Source organism: Falco rusticolus, chromosome 7, assembly GCF_015220075.1.
Source record: "Falco rusticolus isolate bFalRus1 chromosome 7, bFalRus1.pri, whole genome shotgun sequence".
Classification (NCBI taxonomy): Eukaryota; Metazoa; Chordata; class Aves; order Falconiformes; family Falconidae; genus Falco; species Falco rusticolus.
In genome coordinates, this window is record NC_051193.1 from 63462700 (window position 1) to 63483629 (window position 20930).

General features: G+C 45.1%; 1 protein-coding gene across 3 annotated transcripts; it reads left to right on the top strand.

Moving 5' to 3' along the window:
* The first annotated feature begins 569 nt into the window (after positions 1–569).
* ZNF410 (zinc finger protein 410) lies at positions 570–20860 on the top strand. 3 transcript variants are annotated; one of them, XM_037394263.1, is made up of 11 exons: positions 570–911; positions 1264–1404; positions 4736–4941; positions 12448–12583; positions 12882–13115; positions 13385–13576; positions 14429–14588; positions 15421–15602; positions 18346–18435; positions 19542–19667; positions 20227–20860. In XM_037394263.1, exons 3-11 carry the CDS (start codon positions 4909–4911, stop codon positions 20409–20411), a joined length of 1338 nt encoding a protein of 445 aa, XP_037250160.1. In that variant the 5' UTR covers positions 570–911; positions 1264–1404; positions 4736–4908; the 3' UTR covers positions 20412–20860. The 3 variants fall into 3 exon arrangements, with proteins under 3 accessions (XP_037250160.1, XP_037250159.1, XP_037250161.1); XM_037394262.1 differs by lacking the exons at positions 570–911; positions 1264–1404 and adding an exon at positions 3453–3549; XM_037394264.1 differs by lacking the exons at positions 570–911; positions 1264–1404 and adding an exon at positions 4068–4374.
* Positions 20861–20930: the final 70 nt, after the last annotated feature.

A 20930-nucleotide genomic window follows, 5' to 3' on the forward strand; every position in this document is an offset into this window, starting at 1 on the left:
GGGAGGGGCGCAAGGCGGGGGGAAGGGGTGCAGGGGCGGGGATGTGGGCCGGACCACCCACCCGCGCGGCGCCGCGTGGGCTCTACCACGCAGCCCGGAGGGGGGTGCGAGCGAACACGCCGCCGGCGCCGCTCTCTGTTCCTGCGGGGCGGGGAGAGCCGCCGCGGCGTCTGGTGGAGGAATTACCCCACGGGGCGGATGGAACGTGCCATCGGCGGGTGGGAGGCGGAGCCAGCTCCTGCCGCCTCCGTGAGGGGCCGTTGGCCGTTAACCCCTCCGTGGCGGCAGCGCGCGGCCGCCTCTGCCCAACCGCCCCGTCGCGCCGCGGAGCCCCCGACACCTCGCGGCGCGGGGGGGCTGCGCGCCCCAGCCCCGCGGCGGACCGAGGCTCAGCTCCGCGACCCACCGGCGCTGCGCCCTGAGTAGGCCGGCCCGGCAGCACGCCCCGCTCCAGCGGCTCCTCCGCTTTAACGCAGTGCGGCGGGAGGGCCGGGGCGAGGCCCCGCCGCCGGTGCCCGTGGTGCGCTGGGCGCTCCCGGGGGCAGGCGCCTTGTATTGGGAAAGTTGGGGCGGGCGGCGGCGCGGGGCACGTACGCTTCAGCCCGCGGCGTTACCTCAGCAGCGTTCCCGCCGCCGCCGCGGGACGCGCTGACGGCCAGGAGAGGCGAAGCGCGACGGAGCCCGACATTTCACGGCGCTGGCTGCGAGCCTGAGGGGGTACATGGGGGAATGCTCCAAATCTTACTTCTCTCAGCTCCTTAAAAGTCACCCGCTTCATAATAGCCGTGCCAACATCAGCTGTAGGTGTGGGAAGATAACTTCTCTTGTGCGTGCAGACTTTTGAGAGAGTTTAAAAATCTGTTACAAAACTGCTTCAAAGCTGAGCATTGAAGTTAATTGCGGCTGTATGTGTAAGTTTTACAATTTCAGAACCTTATTGAAATAAAACAGTACTGCTAGTGTCTTGGAATAACGCACGTAACTATACGTAAACTGTGTTATATCTGAGCATACAGAAATACACACATGAAAGAGCAAAAGATCTGACGAGAAATAAAGCCTGGGCTCCTCTTTGCGTTCAGAATAGGGTCCCGCTATAAACAGCTTTATCAACAGCCAAATCTAAAACACCACTCCCCTTTTACTCCAAGAGTAGCTGTTTTCTCTGTCCCACAGCAGGGATGAAAAACCAGTATTGTTTATCTTTTCTTGAATCTGGTCATGGGGGAAATGTGACCGAGTCTTCTATTTCTCCTTGATAAGAGAGAAGAATCCCAGAGGGGCAGATGTTATTGAGAAAGTGAGATGCTAGGAAATTCCCAGCCAGGCAATTCTTCTCCCATCAGGGATCACTGCTGCTTCACACACCTGTGCGAGTGATTTGGACCTGCGTAAACAACTTGGGTAAGTGCTGTGCTACTCCCACTGCAGATTCTCCTTTCAGATTATACCAAAATTCCCCAGGCAGTCAAGATGCAAGCTCTGAAGCAGCCACGCTCATCTGGCCTAGAAGGATGCAAATGAAAGGAACTTGGGCACCTACACGTCTCGGTGTTTTAATACCTACTCAACGCTTGCACGTCGTTGAGCTGACGATGAGTCAAAGGACTTCCAAGATTACTAAGTATCTTAATGTAATAGAATCAAGCTTTACGATTCAGTGCCCTGGATTTACTGAAGTGCATCAAGAAAAAATGGTTTATGAAGTTAGCGGTTTTGCATTTCTGGTTGCCTTTGTTGGGTGGCATTGGATCAGCAAATGTGGCATGCTGGAACCGTGCCTGGAATGGTCTTTTACTGTGACCATTACATGGTCATTTACTCAGCTCCAGTTTATCGGGGTTATGTTAAACAACTCAGTCCCAGGAGCTATTACCTTCTACTTTTGTAGGCTTGAGTAAGTGGGTCTGTCTAAAACTTCAGGTTATCACAACTATGGCCAAGTGGTCCGACGTAATAAATGCCAGACTTTGTGAGGTTCCCTGATTCAATCCATCTGCATGGCCGGTATGGCACTGAGGCAACCCAGTCTCTGAGGCTGCCTATTCTGGGTGTTAAATCAGAGTTTTCCCTGCTCTGGGCATTAGAAATGTGCTTCAGCTTGACTGAGAGGGTTTTGTTAGTACTAATGCAGTGACTGCAAGTTGGTGGGATTAATACCTTGGAAAAAGACGTGCATCTAACTTGCTTGCAGCCTTTAGGGAGCTACTGGGTGGCTCCAACAGGCAGGTGATGAACAGCCTTTTTGCTGAAGCACTAATCTGTTAGTACCACTCCAGTGCATAGCCCCCCACTTGCTGAACGTTTAAAGCTGAGGAAGGTAGCCATGAATCTTTAAGCTGGAAATCAAAATTTCCAAATGGCTGAAAGGCAGAGGAGCCATACCTCACATCTTGGAGGAGCTGAAAGGCGGAAACCATTCTGAAGCAGTTCAGAGGCAGGAGGTGACAGCCATTTCCTGGGAAGTGACCACAGGTTCTTGCATAGTCCACCATGGACCAGAATGGGCTGCGTGCCCAGGGAGCTCTAGAGAACCTGGTTTTGCCAGCCTTGACAGCTGCTCTTGGGTTACTTCCATATCGCCGGGATTCTCATTGCTCCGCAGCACCAGCACCGTCCTGCAAGCAGCTGTTCTGGCATGGGAGTCAGGAGTCACGCGTGGCTCCAGAGCTACGGGCTGGCCGTAACCATGTTAAAGTTTACTGGACTTGAAGGTCACCGGTTCTGTAGCTCATGTCAAGACCAGAGGCTGCCAACCCCGCTGCTTCAGGAGCACTGTCCTGCTAACCCACAGGTACCAAGATAAGGCTAATGAGCCAAAGGACAAGCTTTTAAAGTTACTCCGTCCCTTCCTGATTTTTAGGTACAGGTTAAGACATGTGTTCCTGGAAGTACTAACTTGGGACATGTCACTAGTGAGCTGCTGTGAGCTCGGGAGTTCTCCATTACCAACTGCAAGGACAGACACACCATCAGAGCAAAGGCAAACCAGAAAACAAAGTACTAGTAGGAAAAGTGTTTCCACACGTGCTGCAACAAACTGAACTAACGTGTCTTTGGCATTGATTTACGTTGAAGAGGAGTTGAGCAGCCAAACGTCGAACTTGACTGTAAACTGCCTGCATCATCTTCGCCTGTAACACACTCCCCATCTCAGGAGGTAACTTTTAAGAGGAACCAGGCCGCAGCCCTGGTAACGGTCCCAGCGGAACCGGTGAAACCCCAGGCACCACCGAGCTGTTACTGTCGGTCTGTCGGGGCTGGGGGGAATCACAAGAAACCGGGTCCCGTGGCAGGCGGGAGCTCCCGCGCCGCGCAACGCTCCGCCCCGCGGCGGCGCCTCAGGCAGGGCCCGGGGGAGCGGGGCCGCGCCACGGCGGGAACGCTGCGGGGGCCCCGGTAAGAGCCGGGGAGAGGAGCCCGGCCCCGCGGAGCCCCGGCGGCGGGCGGAAGTGGCGCTCACCATAGCGCCGGCGGGAGCGCGCCGCCCCCCCCCGCCTCTGGCATTTCCGGCCGGGCGGCCGTCACATCCGGGCGGCGGAGATGCCGGTAAGGCGGGCGGGGGGAGGCGGGGGCCTGGGTGCTCCGCCAGCACTCGCCGCCCTCCGCGGGGCAGGGGAGCCCCGCGGGCCGGGTGAGCGGGGGCGGGCGGCCCGGCCCTCCCCACCGCCGGGGGCTGCCCCTCAGGGCGACGGAGCGACCCTCGCGGTGGGGGAGGGGCGGCGCACCTGCCCCGCGGTGGGGGAGGGGCGCGGCCCTTGGCCGGCCTCGGAGCCCCGTCCCGCCCCGAGGCGCCGGCGGCTCCCTCTCCCCCTGCCCCTGGGCGCCGGCCGCCCGCCGGGCTGCCCCCCGTGCCCTCCCGGCGGAGTGGGCGGCCCGGCCTGGGGGCCCCGCGGGCCGCTCGGGGCCCGCCCCGTGGGTGCGGGCGGGAAGGGGCGGCGGGTGGGCCCGGGCCTGAGGTACCCGGCTGTCCGGTGCCCGGCTCTCCCTCGGCGTGTTACCTTGTTCTTTGGCAGAAGGGGAGGCTCCTGTACGGGGTACCTTGTGCCGCAGCTGCCTGGTGTCAGGAGTTCTCATGCTAGCTGATCCAGTATTCTCGTTGGGTTTTAATATATTCAATAGGCATAGCTGTGATGGCAGGCGGGGTGGAGGAGCTGTACCTAGTTCACTTTCTTCTCCCATCGCTAGTGTCTGAGTGCTTTCCCAGCAAGCAAAAATAGCTACAAACTTGCATTTTCCCTTTAGCTCAAAGAAAAGAAACATAGTATGGAAATTACTGAAATAACTTCTACCTGTGTTCATCAAGACACTTCATATACTCAGAAATGTAACCTCTTAACAGATGGGAAAAGTTGAGGTTTCCTGGTGACACAGGTTGTATATGGTTGCCTTTCATCAACAATTTGGATATTTCCACTGTTTTGCAGGCTGGGAATTCAGCCTCCTTGTTTTTTGCATGCTCTGTGTGTTTTTTCAGTTCATTTGTAAGTATCCAGGACGAACAATTCAGTTCTCCATTGAAAATGAGCTATTGCAAAGGAAATGTGGTAAACAGCCTTTGAAAACTAATTTCACAGCGTTAGGATGTTGTTTTGCCAACTCAATGGCAACAGAAATACAGGAACCTGGATAAATGAGTTTTCCCCGTACTTTAAAGTATCTTCTTGGTTCTTTTTGCTTTGCTGTCATAAAGAGAGTTCCTATATCTTTATATTTCCTTTTTTTGTTGTTGTAGGTTAAACTGAATATTTGTGCAACACAGCTTCTTGCAGAAGGACCACCGTGCTGTTTTACACTTAGGAAAATATGAGAATAAGCAGGGAGAGTTGTTCTCTCTGAACTAAAACAAACAAACCCCCCCCCCCGTGCCTTGCTGAGGACAGCTGCAGGAATCGGACACTTGAATCAATGTTATCGGATGAGTTAGAATCCAAACCTGAGGTGAGCAATTATGAACTGGATTTGGTTCCCAGGAACATTTATGGGCAACACTTTGAAAAAGTTCAATGAGTTTACTCAATTTGCTGCTTACATGTTAATTCTCGAAGTGTTTTCACTGGCATCTTCTAATTCTTCCATGGTTTGAATTGAATAGTAAAAGATTAAAGAATATTGTAGGTTTTTCCCCCCTCCTTTCAAGTGTCAGCCCATACTCTTTGCCTGTTCTCAGGTTACATTATTTTTTTCACTATTATAATGTTCTTTCTGTTACAAGAATAAAATAAATTACTGTATTGACTACTTCTTTCCCTCAAACCAAATTGACTTTACTTGGTTTGGGGGAGTCTGGGTTATTCTGGTAGCGTCAGCTAGTTCTGTTTTTTAAAGTACTCATGTTTCTGTTAAGCAGTTGGCAGAAGTGGTAGGCAGCAGCACCCAGGGGATCCTGATTGCTCTGTGTGAGGCTGCTGGACCATTCCTAGGTTCAGCTGGTGGCATGGCTGAGCATGAATTGCAGCCATGTATGTGTGTGAACACAAGTGCACATACAGCTGGCCACAAACAGATTAACACACACAGAGGTCTTAAAGTCCCTTTAAGAGGTAAACACAAACACCATGAACACCACTAAAGTTTGTTAGTGCAATATATCTATATGCTCATCACTTGACATACTCGCATTCACAAATGTCTTTGGTCTCTGCCAGGCCTAAAGTTCTTCTGGTATCTGTGCCCAGGGCTTTTTAGCTGGTTTCTGGCTGGAATCTTGGGGTTTTCCAGACTGTGTTTGCTGCCTCCTCCTCACATATTGGTCAACTAGAAGTTCAGTCGCAGTCACGCACTTGTGGGTAGAATATTTAGGAATATGTTTAGTAAGTTGATAGAAGGGACTGTAGTGATCAAACACAGCAGTGTACTGACCAGCAGCCAGCAAAAGTTATTGGAGTTTCTTCCCACTCCCCCACACCCCCTGGTTGATTCCTCCTTTGATCCTCCCCCTAAACGTTGCATAATGTTTTCTACATCCTGCAGTCCCTGTTACATCAGACAAAAAGGGTGGTCTTTCCTGTGAGACCCATTCAGGTAATGCAAGACAATTTTCTTACTGAAGTTCTGGTTGAACCTCTTCAAGATTGCACTTCAGCAGTGGCCCACTGATAAGTGTTGAGTGCTGGGTTTTGTTACTCTTGCCTATAATTTGTTCTAGGTACAGCAGTCTGCAGTTTGTACTTTCAACGCAGTTGTATCGGTGTGCTCAGTTTATTACCTCTCCTGTTTCTTGCCTTTGCTTTTTAGGCTGAATAGCTGATAAGTCAGCAAGTTGTACGTACATTCCCCCACTTAAAAGTGCAGAGGACTGTATTATTTGTGTCCTTGCTTTTCCCATTCTCAGCTTCCCCTCTTCAGAAGGCTGAGGTCCTGGAGCAGGGGACTTAGTACTGCTGTGAAGTACCTTTTGGGGAAGTTTAAATTGAATTGTGTTCGAGTCTTATGTTTCTATCCCTTTTCAGTCCATATGCAGTACAGCAGGTATTTTAAACTGGTACTCTAAAGAGATTGATAATTACATGCTGGTATTTCCTCACAGCCCAGGTGATGTGGTAAGGTATTTTTTTCTTAATGGAGCAGCCAAAGCCCTTCCAGTCGCACTATTCAGGAAAAGCAGCTGCAAATTCATAGTAGCCCTGAGTAGTCTCAGCATGGGCTGCAATGAGTTCCTCTTGCTTTGTGGTTGATATCTCATAACTTCTATCATATTTTCTCTCTGTTACGAATGATAAGGGGGGGACTTTGTTACTTCAGTCTGTGAGTGGGTGGATTCCCATAGATTATTTCTGACAGCCAAGGACCAGGATAGTTGGAATGCTTCTTCCCTTATTCCTCAAATAGGAGTTGTAATTGGCCATAGTCTTTTCTCCACTTGAGTAAGGTGTTTGTTAATTAGGTGTGTTTACATAATAATTGTATTTCTCCATAGCAGAGTTGCATTTCCTTTCCAGCAAGCTCAGAAGCAGAGCAGGCCATTCTCCAGCAGGAACAAGCCTGATGCATGAAAGCTGCAGTGGTTGCAGAGGGGATCCTTTCCATAGATGCTGTCTTCTAAACCACATGCCTCAATTTTCGTTGAGGCTATTTTATACTACAAACTGGGATTCATTTGCATTACCAAATCTGTACACACCTTTCTGGTTCTGATTGCGAAAGTTGACTGTTAGATTAATGCTATTTTCTACTCCTTCAATGTGAAACTGGTAGTTATCCTTTCTACACCTTTCCCAAATTCAAATATCTCTTAAATCAATCATGATTTTATATCCTCTGGTGAGCCATGGCACCATAATTCTTATAGCCACAGATGTTCTTTCATATCCCTTACCATGTGAGAAAGGTATGAAGAGCTAACCATATTTGCGTAGCGTCTAGATAATGTTAATCAAAGTACTGTGGCTGGCAAGTGTCTTTGCTACTGGTTGTATCCCTAAAGAAGCTACAGAGGTGCCAGTAAATGTTTAATACTCGAGTAGAGGTGAATCCTCCTTTAGTAGGAAGTTACAAAGTTGCTTGGAGACAGGTTGTTCGAGCAGATGGATCTGCTTTTTCTTCTGGACTCCCTGCCCCCAATGCTGCATTACCAGCATTCCTCAGGGAACTGGTAAGATCTGCATTTTGCATGCATTAAGCCTTGAGGGTGCTTTGTTATAATTGCAAGTATTTCCAGCCACCACCACGCTGCAGGGTGCTTTCTGCAGTCGGGGGTAGCTCTGGCACACTCAAGTGAACTACAGCTCTGGTCTATAAATTGAATTGGCTGTTGAAAAAGGGGTGGAGGGAGGTATTTTAGCCTCTCCTTTCTCTCCTCATCAGGGCCTCACAAGGACAGACTCTTGCGAATGAATTCATTCCCCAGAGGTTGTATGAGAGGAGGGCATCTCAGTTTCTAGGAAGTGCCTCCTGCCTTCCACACCCTTCTGCGCCAATGCGTCCTTTCCCTTCCACCCCTCCCCCTCTGCTAAATGTTCTTTTGACCCCTTTATTTCGTAGTGGTTCACTGGTTAAATTTAGAACAGAAACAGTATTGATTAACAAACGTGGTCCCTGCTGCTCTGGGAGTCTAGCTCTCCAGCTGTCCTGGGGGAGGATAGATCAGAATGTTGGTACTGGAGAACCTTCCTCCCCTGTTTCTCCCAGCCACCCTCACCTCAAACAAAGCAGCTGTCTGATGTTTCCTGGCTTTTGAATCATCAGATGAAGGGGGTCTGTTATGGGACATAAACTTCAACCCGATCCGTCCCAGATGGCTATATTTTCATTTGTTTCTGCAATGTCTTTGGGGTTTTTTTTTAAGGATCTCTAGGAGGGGTTCCTAGTACTTTAAACAGATTTTTCTTTGTGGTTTTGTTTTGTTTTGTTTTCCGCTCTTGGGTCAGGGACATCATACAAGCTTCTTGGTAACACAAGCATTCTGCACTGCTTGTGGTGATGGACCCTGGGATCATTCCATGCAACCATCTCTTGTTGACCAGCAGGGATGACAATTATTTGTTTAGTGACAAAAGCCAAGAAATATTTTACATTTTTAGTACATGCACTGTCTACGTTAGTTACAGGATTTTCAGAGTTATGTGGTGTTTCAGTAGAAGGAGTAAAAGGAGGGTGTGTATATTCAAGAAGGTGGTATGGCAGAGAAAAAAAAAAATTCTTTATAGCAAGATTCAGCTGAACTTTGCCCGTTCTGTGCATTCAAGGCTTATGGATTCTCTCTGTATGACTCACGTATGGCCCATAAAGTTTGAATCTCTAAGTCAAGGATGTCCTTTGGCAATTAGTATCAACATTTGTTTCGAATTCCAAGGGATGGGATATCTTGACTATAAAGCCACCTCACACCTCTTATTCATTTTGCTTTCTGTTGATATTCTGTACATTAAGTTTCCCTAACTATTACTATTCAGATGCCTTAAGGTGTTCTAGCTGCTTGGTTACAAATTCCACCGCTTTGGCCATATTTGCAGAAGCATCAATCCCTTCCTTACAAAGGGATTCTATAGTCACTGTCTCAGGAATACATACAGCCCATCTGGATCCTGTTTGTGATGCCAGATATTATACACTTATGAGATCTGATGAACTGTAGCATCCAGGAGATTTCTCCCTTTCTGGTCGTTCAGACAAGAGACCACTAAACTGTGTTCACAGGTGCACGTACAAGTGATGCTGAGCCTGAATTGCAAATATGCGCCCCTGCACCGTAGACAGTACAGACACCTATGGCTGTGAACACTAACACCTGGCAGGACAGTACTTTTACAGACACCCACAAACACAAATGGCATTCACATGGAACACGAAGACTACCATCCTCATCCTGTTCCTACTCATCAGGTAACCAGGCTTGAAATGTGAAAAAAAGGTGAAAAAACACACATGCGCTCACTCAGCTGGCACACATACTCACAGTCAGCCATCTGTCCAGTTTGCCAAACCTTGAGTCTTTCCAGTACCCATCTCCGGGCCCTGGGCTTTTTAGTGCAGTCTCTGGCCAGGATCTTGAGTTTCCGGGTTGTTTCCTTCTATGCACAGACTAGTCCAACATGAAGTTAATTAGATGAATGTACTTGGAAACTATTTAGGAGCAAAGAGCATTTGAGAAGACAGGGTAGACTATGGTGAGGAGGCAGAGCAGCGTAATGACCTGCAACCTGCTAACATGTGGTCACCCATGCTATTCCGCACCCCCTTCCTGTTCCTCATGGTTGTTCCTTTCCTATCCACCTTGATTCCCTCCCTTTCCCTACCTTTGATCCTTCCCCTAGACATCCCTAAATTTTTCACATTCCCCCAGCTGCCTCTGAAGATACCTCTTCACCCACTCCCAGAATTTCCCCCATATCCCATAAGAAGTTTGCTCTGAGATGTGTTCTGGTAACCCATGATAATATTGTTCCAATTTCTTACAAAGTTTCTGGTTGAATTTCTTCAAGGTCACACTCAAGTCGTTCCTGTAATGGCCCATCCATCAGTGTCCCGGGAGTTCTGGTCTTTGTTACTCTCCCTTATCTGCAGTTTGTTAGCATTTGTGTATCTGTGCATTTAATTTATCACCTCTCCTGTTCCTAGCCTGTCTTTTATGTTGAATAGCAGAACACCAGATACCCTTACAATTTCCTATTTGCTTTCAGCTGCCTGCAAAACCAAATTAAAAGAAAGCAGAACACGGTATTACTAATGAGTTTTTTTTCCCATATTCCACTTGCTGTAGTTGTCACAAAGGTATTCAATGTTTGTGAACAGGAAGGGAGGTTTATAAAAGTACTTAGATGTCAAGGTACAGCTGTCTGTGAACATCTTTGTTTGCTCTGAATTATTTGAAGTAGAGTTGGTGATTAGTTTGCTTTAGTTTATGGGAAGGGTTGGGGGTTTTCATTCCAAATTTTAATAACAAGCATGATTCATGTCCTTTATTTTTTTCACTTCTGCTTCTTTTGCTCCCTTTTAATTCTCTGTACTTGCTTATTACTTTACAAAGAAAATTAGCAGGATCTCTTTTCTTCTGAGCATCTGTTTGTGGCTGCTGCATTTTGCTTTTCTCTCATGGCTTAATGTTGCTTTGTGAAAGTGGAAGGTTTGAAGCAAAGCTTTCCTATTGTAGGAGAAAGTTTTATCTAAGGCTTTCTGTATAAAAACAGAAAAGTCCATAAAACAAGTGCTTCATGGTAGAGTAGGAATCATGAATAACTTTTAAATGAAAGATAATCCCGTAATTTAGAACCGTCTTGCTGCTCACATTTTTTAGACCCAGCTTCTTTCTTCTGGTTGCCTTGCTCTGTTATTCCTGACTCTCTTCTCTTTTTACACCTCTTTCTCTTATTTTTTAATCTTAAATTAGAATGCATGGCCTTGGGGGAGGGACTGTTTCTTATTGCCTATGTGGGTTTTTTTTTGATGATGTAAAAATAGTTCCCTCTGTTGCTGGGGCCTCTGGATAATCTTACACCTAAGAGGAAAAAGTGCTAACCTTTCAAACTGCAGCCTGGCTTGTGGCCTAAGTCAAGTGGCAAATTGCCATCTCAATAACTTCAGGACTTAATTTTTACCTTCATAATTGTCAGCAAAGACGGGCTGCTCCTAAGGGAGTGTGAGCTGGGAGCCGAGGGTGGTCCCAGCCCAGGCAGTGCCCTCCCTGACCGGAGCACAATGCCGCAGCGCCTGAGCGTGGCAGCCAGCGGCGGGTGCTGGGAACAGGGTCCGTCCACAGCCCTGGACGAGGCAAAGTGGTGAGCCAGATCCAGGCTCTGTCCACCTTTCCTCACATAAACAGGCAGCGCAAAGTGGCTGATTCTGTTTCCAAGGGTTGCTGCCTAGGGAAAACCTTCATGGTTTTCTCCAGGATATGTCCCCACACTTCTCCTTCTGCTTGCCAGCTGGTCTGGCTTGGGAGTTCACTAGTGTATCAGACACGCACACACACTCCAGAGAGCAGGATCACACAGGGAACAGTTAGGAATGGAGTTTAGTAAGGAGGCAGGACGGACTGCAATGAGTAGGCTGGGCCAGACAACTGAATTGACCAACTTCCTGCTTATATGTAATGGGCCTCTTTTATCCTCCCCTCTCCATGTTCCTGTGTTTGTTCTGCCCTGATCCACTTTGATCCCTTCCTTTTCCCGCCTTTGGCTTTTCCCTTAAAAAACTAAATCCTATACAATTGCCCCACACCTCTTGTTCAGTCCCAAAGCCCTGCCCAGGGAATGCATCCCAGTGTAAGTCCTACACCTCTGTGCGGTAGCCCACCTTACTCTGCATAGTATTCCGTGGTGTCCCCTGCGGTGGGTGGGTTTCACACTATGGACAATAGCGGTAATTGCCCGTCTTTGATGGTTTTAGGAGTAGCTGATGGGATCGATAAGGCTGTGTGCTCCCCCTTGTCATCCTAACCTTGTTCCTCTGATCACTATCTGCCTATTTTGAATAGCCATTAACCAGAGGACTTTGCAACTAGTCTTTTGCTTGCTTTTTTATTTAAAAGGCCACCTTTCTTTCGGTTACATATTTAAAGGAAATGATTTACAAAAAATACCCTTACCGAAAGCTGAGCATGGAAAACATTTACTTGGAAGGCTGGAGTGTAGTAAAGTATCAGGTGGTAAAAGATGAAATAATAAGGAATACATGCCTTAAAACATGGCATATATTGGTAAAATTTATTTTGGTAAGAGATTAATTAAAAAATAATATAGCCTTAGCAACCTTCAGAGTAGCCTGCAATGATCCAGAGCTGTTTACTGTATGTTAAAGAAATGAGAATTTTATAAGTACTTGAGAGATGGCAAACAATTCCTTCTTTGTCATTGATGTACATTGAAAAGCTTCCATTAATTTTGATGCGTATTCGTGGGATTATATTCAGTGTCTCCTGCAAGACAAGAGGGATTAATGGACTGGGTTTAGTACCTTTTTAAATGATTTGTGCTACTCTTGACCTAATCTTCAGTATCTTTTTTTCAGCTGCTGGTTCAGTTTGTTCAGAATACATCTATTCCACTGGGGCAAGGGCTGGTGGAATCGGAACCAAAAGACATCACCTGTCTTTCTCTCCTTCCTGTGACTGAGACCTCAGAATGCAACAGACTCATGTTGCCAGGTAAAATCTGTGTGGCAGATCTTTGTGATCGTGCCCTTCGGGCAGCTGTCTTAAACTGCTCCACTGTGGCCTGCAGCCTCTTGCTGATCAGGCGTTCATTCCAGGGATGGAGGAACAAGTTCAGAAGGGTGACTGAAACTTTTCTCATGTAACAGTGAAGTCTGACTAGTTAGAAAATTCCTTCCTCCTCCAGTTTCTCTCAAGTTCTACTTTTTTCCTAGAAAAATAACTTCATAGGTATTTTTTAGTCATACTGTATTTATACTTTTATTTACTTTGGTTTCACTTTCTTCACCAGATGATGAAAGAGATCTCACTTCTCCAAGTCACACTAACTCTTCCAAAGATGTTTCTTCATCTGCTGTCTTGAGAAGTCTCCAGGTAAATGTGGGCCCTGATGGAGAGGAAACAAGGGCACAGAATGTACAGAAACCATCTGAACTTCTGTCAACTCCAGAGACTTCCAGTTTATTGCAAGACCTCCAGCCCAGTGACAGCACTTCATTTATTCTTCTCAACCTAACAAGAGCAGGTAATTGTCTTCTGTTTGTCATCTGGCTGGAAATGTCTCAGACAGCAGAATGCAGGATATACAGCTCTGCCCCTGCTGCTTATGAAATTTGCTGGGCATTATTGCATATTTCAGGAACATTTAATCATCAACAGCTTTCTACAATGTAGAGGTCAGTGAAGACTTTTTCAGTGCAGCTATTGCATCTATGCTGTGAACATTAGCCTCTGGGAAGCAAAATTAATTTCCCTCTGTTTCCGGCTGTTTCATGAAGTTGTCTTCTTTTCTAGGGCTGGGGTCTCCAGCAGAGCACTTGGTGTTTGTTCAAGATGAAGCAGAAGATTCTGGAAATGACTTTCTCTCTCACGATAGCACAGACAGCAGTACCCCATGGTTCCTACGAGTGCAAGAATTGGCCCATGACAGTTTAATTGCTGCCACTCGGGCACAGCTTGCTAAGAATGCCAAAGCAAGCAATAATGGTAGGAAACCCCCTGATCCTGTCTCAAAAGCTGAGTGTTCCATATGAGGCCCCTAGTTTCAGCTTGTTTCTTTGTCTCTTTCACTCTTTCTTGCTTTTAATCTGTTCTGACATCTTCAAATCATCAGTGACAGAATTATACAGAGCAACCATGTGGGTTTTTCTGCAATATAAACAGGCTCTCCAGTTTTTCTCAGGGAATGAACTTTAGTGGAGCCAGCAGTTCCATTGTATGTAGTCCACCTGTTGTCTGGTACTTGTAAAGAGTATCTCCTTTCTGATTGCAGCTGCTTGAATTTCAACTTTCATTTTCACTTTCAAGTGTCTATTTTTAATGCATACAGTAATTCATACTTTCTTCTTAGCTCCACTGGGTTTGGAGATCAGCTTTCTGGAGAATGCATGATTGCATTTAGTCACATGTTTTGTGACTTAATTATTTTAATAAATGATTGCAAACAAATGCAATATATCTTTTTTTTAGCTAAGATGTTTTTAAAGAGTTATCTTGGCTGATACTTAAAATTGGTTGGTTGATACTGATATAGAGACCATTTTACCGTTTTTGATGCATTGGCTTTCTATTCTACATGTGATGAGCCTCATCTGGTAGCAGCTGATCTGATACAGATAGCTTGTTGGGAATAGTTTATGTGCCTGGTAAGGTTTGCAAATCTCTCTGATCCCCGTTGTGGGCTAGGCAGCAGCATGTAGGACGTTGTAAACAATTAGTAGCCAGGCACATACTTGCTTTACAGTCCTGTATTGTATAGGATGCTGGTTTTGTCTATTAAATTTGACATATTATAGTAATCTGTATCTTCTTTAGATTTTGGTGGGCTTTTTCTTCCAGGTGAAAATGTTCATCTTTGCTCAGGAGATGGGCAGCCGAAAGACTCTAGCCCCATTCCTCATTTATCTCGTGTGGAAAGGAAGCTGAAGTGCACAGTTGAGGGCTGCGATCGGACATTTGTGTGGCCAGCTCACTTCAAGTATCATCTGAAAACACACCGGTGAGCAGAATAAAGCTATATATTGTCATGACTTTGAAAAACTGTGCTCTGTATTTGGGATAGCGTTAGTTTTTTACATCAACCAGTTGTGAAAACCTGGTATTACTCTTAGAAATACTAGGCCTGTTGCTTGCTTTAGGTCATTTATGTTGAAACACTTTGACCAGACTTAGGTTATGTTTGCAGGTCCTTGTCAGTGTTTGGTTTAGAATATTTGCGTTTTAACAGGTGCTCAGTAAAGAGCATCATGATCCCTTCTTTGGTATATGAACATTAGAACCTGTAGGATGCTGTCATATTTTTATATACCCTTAAACAAAGTAACTTGCTCTAACAAATGACCCTAATCTTTTTTAGCTAAGGAATTGGCAGTCTCTAAGGTAAATTGTAGACAAGAAGCTTAAAAACTGGGAAGGACTTCAAAAGCAAGCCCATCACCTTGCCCTGAGACAGGGCCAGCAGTAATTGCATATGTTACGTGTACAGTACAGTCATTTTTGATCCTACAGTGACTGAAATACCACAGTGTTCCTGTATGATCTGTTGCACCACTTTACTAAATCGTTCTGGGTAGGGAATAGGCAACGTAATATGATGATAAGATATTACCTGAACAGATTCTTCCAGTGGACCACCCAGACCCTAGTTCCTTAGGTCAAATTTAGGTCACTAACTTTGGTTGAGTCCCTCTGTTTTCCGGTATAATTAATTTTGGTTTAAATGTTTCCACTTTTATGTAATTTAAAAAAAAAAAAAAAAGAAAGAAATCAAGTCTTCCTGAAGAATGCATTGCAGTAGCTGGTAATGAAACAGCTATTTTGTTGCTTTCCAGGAATGACCGCTCCTTCACCTGCCCAGCAGAAGGTTGTGGAAAAAGTTTCTACGTCTTGCAGAGGCTGAAGGTGCACATGAGAACTCACAACGGTGAAAAACCTTTTGTGTGCACAGAGCTGGGCTGCGGGAAACAGTTCACAACAGCTGGAAATCTGAAGAACCACCTACGAATTCACACCGGTGTGTTTTAGACCTCATCTTTTTGTGGTCTGCAGAGGTGGGGTCTTTACTGAGGAATAAACCACTTCCTCCTCCATCCTCAAACTTTTGAGATTATGTTGTTTATCTCTGCCCTTCATTAATGTCCCTTATCTGTTGATGCGCATCGATCTTTAGGTCAAATTAAGTAAGCAACTGCTTACTGCCTTTACTATCTTGTACAATTTCACATAGGTTTACCCTACAAATGCTATATGATGATGCTGTACTCTACTCAGTATCGTGCTCTGAAGATTCCCTTTGCCCCTCAGGTTGTTTGCTGGAGGGAGGTGTGTGTGTTGTTTTTGGGAGAAACTAGACTGTTCCCAAGGGAACAGTTAGTGAACATGACTGCTGTAATTGTTTTTCGTAACGAAGCTGTTTTAAATTCCTGAAAGGCACAACAGCTTAGATATTTCTCCAGTGTAAGAGTCCTGGTGGACACGGTTGTAGCTGTACTGACATCTGGCAGAATCTGACTGGCTTATGTTACCTCTGCTGCTTGTAGAATGACTACATTTGGGAAATTTAGGGAAATGAGGAATACAGCGGCGTGAGTAGCAAAAATATAGTAGTGAAGCCTAGTAGAAAAAGGCAATAATTAGAAGACAGCATTCTGGCATGCAAACTGCTCCGTTTGTGCTAATGCTAATTCGGGATGTTACCATATGCTGCAGCCTATGCACTCTTAACTCATGCTCAGCTTTTTATATTGAATAAAACAAGAATCTTTATTTCATAGTGCTGTATTTTATACGTGGTTTGTTTATGCTGTCTCCTCTGGAGAATGTGATGCTCCCATGTTAATATTTTTAGAAGTTAGTGTACTAGCCAAAGTCTTGGGAACTGCAATGAAGTGCTTTAGGTGTTTTTATCCTAGAAAGTTGTTTTAGAGGCACAAAAATTACTGCTGAAATGATCAGCAATTTAATAGTTAGGAAAGTTCATGGTGAATATTCTGATGGTTGTGTTTGGTTGGTTTTTTTAAGCCTCAGGGTTATTAAACAAATGGCCTAGTTCAAGCCTCTCAGAATATTGTTAGAGATTCCCTGATGGCCTAGGCAGGTAGCATTGCATTACAGTTGGTTAACATTTCAAAATAACCTTGACAACTGTGAGAGCACAAGGCCTCTCTAGTAACATGAAAAAGCAGATTATGTGGGCCGCCAGCAGCTGTTTATGCCTTCTGCCTTACTTAAACACTACCGTATGGTATGTAGTTTGTAGACACACATGGAAAAAGGTTGCTATTTTAAAGAACTTCCAGTCTAGCTAGAACACATGGTTTGGGGGCAGATGTTGGGATGTAGTTAAGTGTTATATAGACCAATAATAAAATCTTGAATGTGTAGTAACAGCAGCCTTAGTTTTTGCAATTTACTTTTGCACTTAAAGCTCCCAGCCAAGGTGCAAATAAAGTTAGTAGGCCAGCTGACACAGCGCAGTCCTCCATGACAGAGCGAGTGTTCTGCAACCAAGAGAGCAGTAGCTTCTGGAGGAGTAAATAGTAACTTTCTTAACTGCAAATTGGTAATGTGCAATTAAGGGTTTGATCAGACCAAAGGTGTTACAAAACTGCTAGGGTTTCTTACAGATGGAACTGTGTGCTGTTATTTTTGTCAGTGGTAGTTTTTCCTTCCCTCTTTCCAAGTTTTAAATATTTACAACAAGCCAGAAGGTACAATCAGTGTTTGAGAATATGCTGCATATTTCAGCTTTGTAACACCAGTCAACATGCTGTGTTGATCCTTCTTACTCAGTGCTGTTGAACGCTATAGTAGGTAAGAAACTGAGAAATTAACTGTAGGCAGATGACTTCTAAAGGCAAAATCACAGTAGAAACAACTTTAAGAACAAGTTTACTCTGAAATAACTATGTATATGTTAGACAATAAAGTAGCAAAAGAGCTTGCTTAATCTCCTGTGGACATGCTGTTACTCTGATACAGTAGTCTAGTTAAAGACTTGAAATCCTAGTGTTAAACATGGTATATTGAGTTCTTTAGTAGGATGCTGCAGGCAAGTTACCTCGAGTTTTATTTAAGGCTTTGTAAGAGCGTGTTTAGAACTTAATTATATTGCATTGCATTGCTGTAGTCACCTCCAGATTTATCATCATTTAGATAAATACAAAAATAGCCATGGAGATATATAAAAATAACAAATTTCAGCCTGTGAGAACAAATTGTGCCTTGAAGCCCTGTTCCTCCACGTATAAATACAAATGACACATCTCGCACAGGATTTTGGCAAGTTCAGCCTGATCTGAAATAAAGCATAGAATCTGATATGAAGGGAAACCACAGTTAATGGGATTTTTGGCACTGACAGGCAGAAAGGGAACAGGATCCTGGGAGTACGTGAAGCAGAGAGCTAGTTGTTAAGAACTGCATATAGAAGACATATCGTAGTCTCGGTACTTTTTATGTTACTCTTTTGGTATTTATGTACTTTGAAGGTCGGTTTAGAAAGTGGACCCTTGCTTCCCTTTCAGCGAATGATGATCTAAGAATATTTCAGAAAGCAAGCCAGCGTTTCCTCTTGAAAGCTGATGAAGAGAGTGCTTTACAAGCCTTAGGAAGCATATATGTAATGTCTGTTGAACTCTGTTGCACCTAAGGCCAAAAGGGAGAATGGGCTAGAGATCTCCAGACTGCTCTCAGGGACTGGGACAGTCTGATCAAGTTGTGATCCCAAAATCTAAGAACTTACTTTTCCCTTGTAGGGGAAAAACCCTTTCTGTGTGAGGCACAGGGATGTGGTCGCTCCTTTGCCGAATACTCCAGCCTTCGGAAACATTTGGTTGTCCACTCGGGTAAGAGTCTTCATCTGACATTCTGTGACCTGTCTGAGAAAAGATCTTTATTGTAGAACTTTGATTTGATTTCTTTAAGAAACACTCCCAGGTTTCTACAGGACTTCTGGTCATAGTGTTTCATGACTTCCTTTGTGGTGCCTGTGGCCTGTACACTTTAATCTTTTCTGTTGTTTCTGTTTCTAAATTAAAATAAATTTAAAAAAATATTTTTTTAGATTGTTTCTAAAATGTCATGAAGTTTTCGTAGCTGCCATTTTCTTATTTGAAAGAGAGAATCTAGCACCTCTATATATTAATCAAAGCTAGTCAAACCTGAAATCTCTCATGAGTTGATTTTTGCCACAGGTGGGATTTTGCTTAATTTTTTAATGCTACATACTTGCAATTGGACAAAGCACTAGATGGAAATGTATATCACAAGTGTTGCAAAACTTCTGCCTTCTGGTTTGATTGATCTATCTTAAATATCATCAGCACGTGATGAATATGTCATGTTTGGGGAAGGGGGGGATTTTACTGGGGTAGTAACTTCCGGGACTACCCGAGTTCTCCATGCTTTTTCTTTCTTGTCTCCTTGGCTTGCATGCTGTTGAGCTCACACGTATGGACATACTTGTTGTATTGTGAAAATGATAGACTGTTCTGTAAGGTGGGAAGCCTTTGACAGTGACAAGTCATCATCTGGTCTCTGCTCAGTAATGTAAACCAGATGCTGCAATGTGTGATGGCGGGAGATAGCTTCCGTGCCTCTGCTTCCTTGCTTTTGGCTTTTTAGGTATGGGACATCAAATGTTTCCATGTCACTGAGTAAGAGATGTCAAATAACTTGTTCCCTCTCATAAATCAGAATTGAAGACTTTATGTTACTCTTCAGACTGTTTTCCAACAGCTGGCAATACTGATATCTAAAACTCCTCTCTTCTAGAAGCTTACTGCTCTCCAGGAAACAGGAATATTTCTCATTTGTTTTTTCACTGATAATTAATTAGCCCCAGTGGTGTCAACAGCCATTTCAAAACAGTATTGTTGGCTTCTTGGTTGATGAGATCTTTATTCCCAATTTGGTAATTCTTGGGATATTTTTTTCCCCTTTTTACTCCAAGGAGTGAAGCCCCATCAGTGCCAAATTTGTGGGAAGACATTTTCCCAGAGTGGTAGCAGAAATGTGCATATGAGGAAACACCACTCCCGAATTGGAGCGGCTGGCAGCAGAGAGCGAGAGCAGCCAGGTAAGGGAGGGAGGGGAGGGCAGGGCACGCTCTGGGGGGGAATAATTGGTGGATGGTCAAAGAGAAGGGAAGATGTTTGTCCTGAAAATACGAGACCACAAGCTAGTGAGGAATGAAAGACTGTTCCTCTTGGAGACGAGGATGGATTGCTCACCCGCTCCTTTCCTAGGGTAGAAGACAAAGGTGTAATTCTGTATTGTGATCAAGGGGCAGATAGGTTTATTATTTTTAAAATTAACACAGATCTGGTTTCTTTTTTTTTTTTTTTACATGGCGTTTGTGCCCTTCATGTATTTTTGTTGTAAGCAGCCTGGTTTTTTATGCAATGTGAATTATTTAAAGAGAAAGCCAAGCCTGTGTGAGATCCTGCCATGTTAAGGCTCAAAACAATAAATACGGGAGTTACCATCCCCTGGAGATCCAGACGCCTAAAGGGTAGGAACGGATAAAGTCGTGTAGGGAAGAAGTCTGTGCAACTTGAAGGGGGTAGGGATTGTATCTTCTATTGCAGTATTATGACATCGTGAGAATTTTGTTTTACCTTTTCTTTTTGCGTTAGAGTCGCTGATGGGCAGCAGTTTGCTGGAAGAATCTACAGTGCATAGTAAGAACCTCATCTCCATGAACTCTCAGCCCAGCCTTGGTGTTGAGTCGCTGCACCTGCCGGACACCGAGTCTATCATTGGAGTAGAGGAGGGCGAGACCAGCTGCTCTTTTTTCCGCCCTCTTATATGCGGTGACTGAAGTGGGATCGCTCGTTCCTCCCAGAGGCTCGCCATGTCGCAGTGGGATGAGTGAACACTGCTTTATCGGTGCACGGAGCCGGTGGGTAGGTGGAGAACGAATCCTAAAACTGGAGCTGGAGAAGACCTACCGGACCAAGTTTCTCTCTTGCAGCGCTTAAAAGGTGAAGTCTGCTGCTTAGGTGTCATTTAGCCCATGTCGTGGAACGCCATGTTAAAACTGTTTATGCAGTCCATTCTCCTAAAGCCTAAAGTGTTTGTTTTGCTGGAGCACTGGGAGCCCCAGTTAAGGACCAGGACCTCATTGTGCTAGGCACCAACATCCAGTATCTTGAGCAACAGGCCTTCCTCCCATCCTTGACCTTCAGAGACTATATTCTAATACATCTCACTGTCAGAAGCTGACTTACTATCTGAAATAAATGTACTACTTGATATCATTTAATTACATTTGCTGTGTTCTTTTCCTGCTTTCCCCAGTCACTTTTCCCTCCAAAATTTGTTTGGCATATCAAACTCT

Bases quoted from the DNA above. Each gene is read 5' to 3' on its own strand.
- ZNF410 (XM_037394263.1), top strand. From the start codon at position 4,909: ATGTTATCGGATGAGTTAGAATCCAAACCTGAG. The intron at 13,116-13,384 runs GTAATTGTCTTC...CTTCTTTTCTAG, and splicing joins TCTCAACCTAACAAGAGCAG to GGCTGGGGTCTCCAGCAGAG. The intron at 19,668-20,226 runs GTAAGGGAGGGA...TTTTTGCGTTAG, and splicing joins CAGAGAGCGAGAGCAGCCAG to AGTCGCTGATGGGCAGCAGT.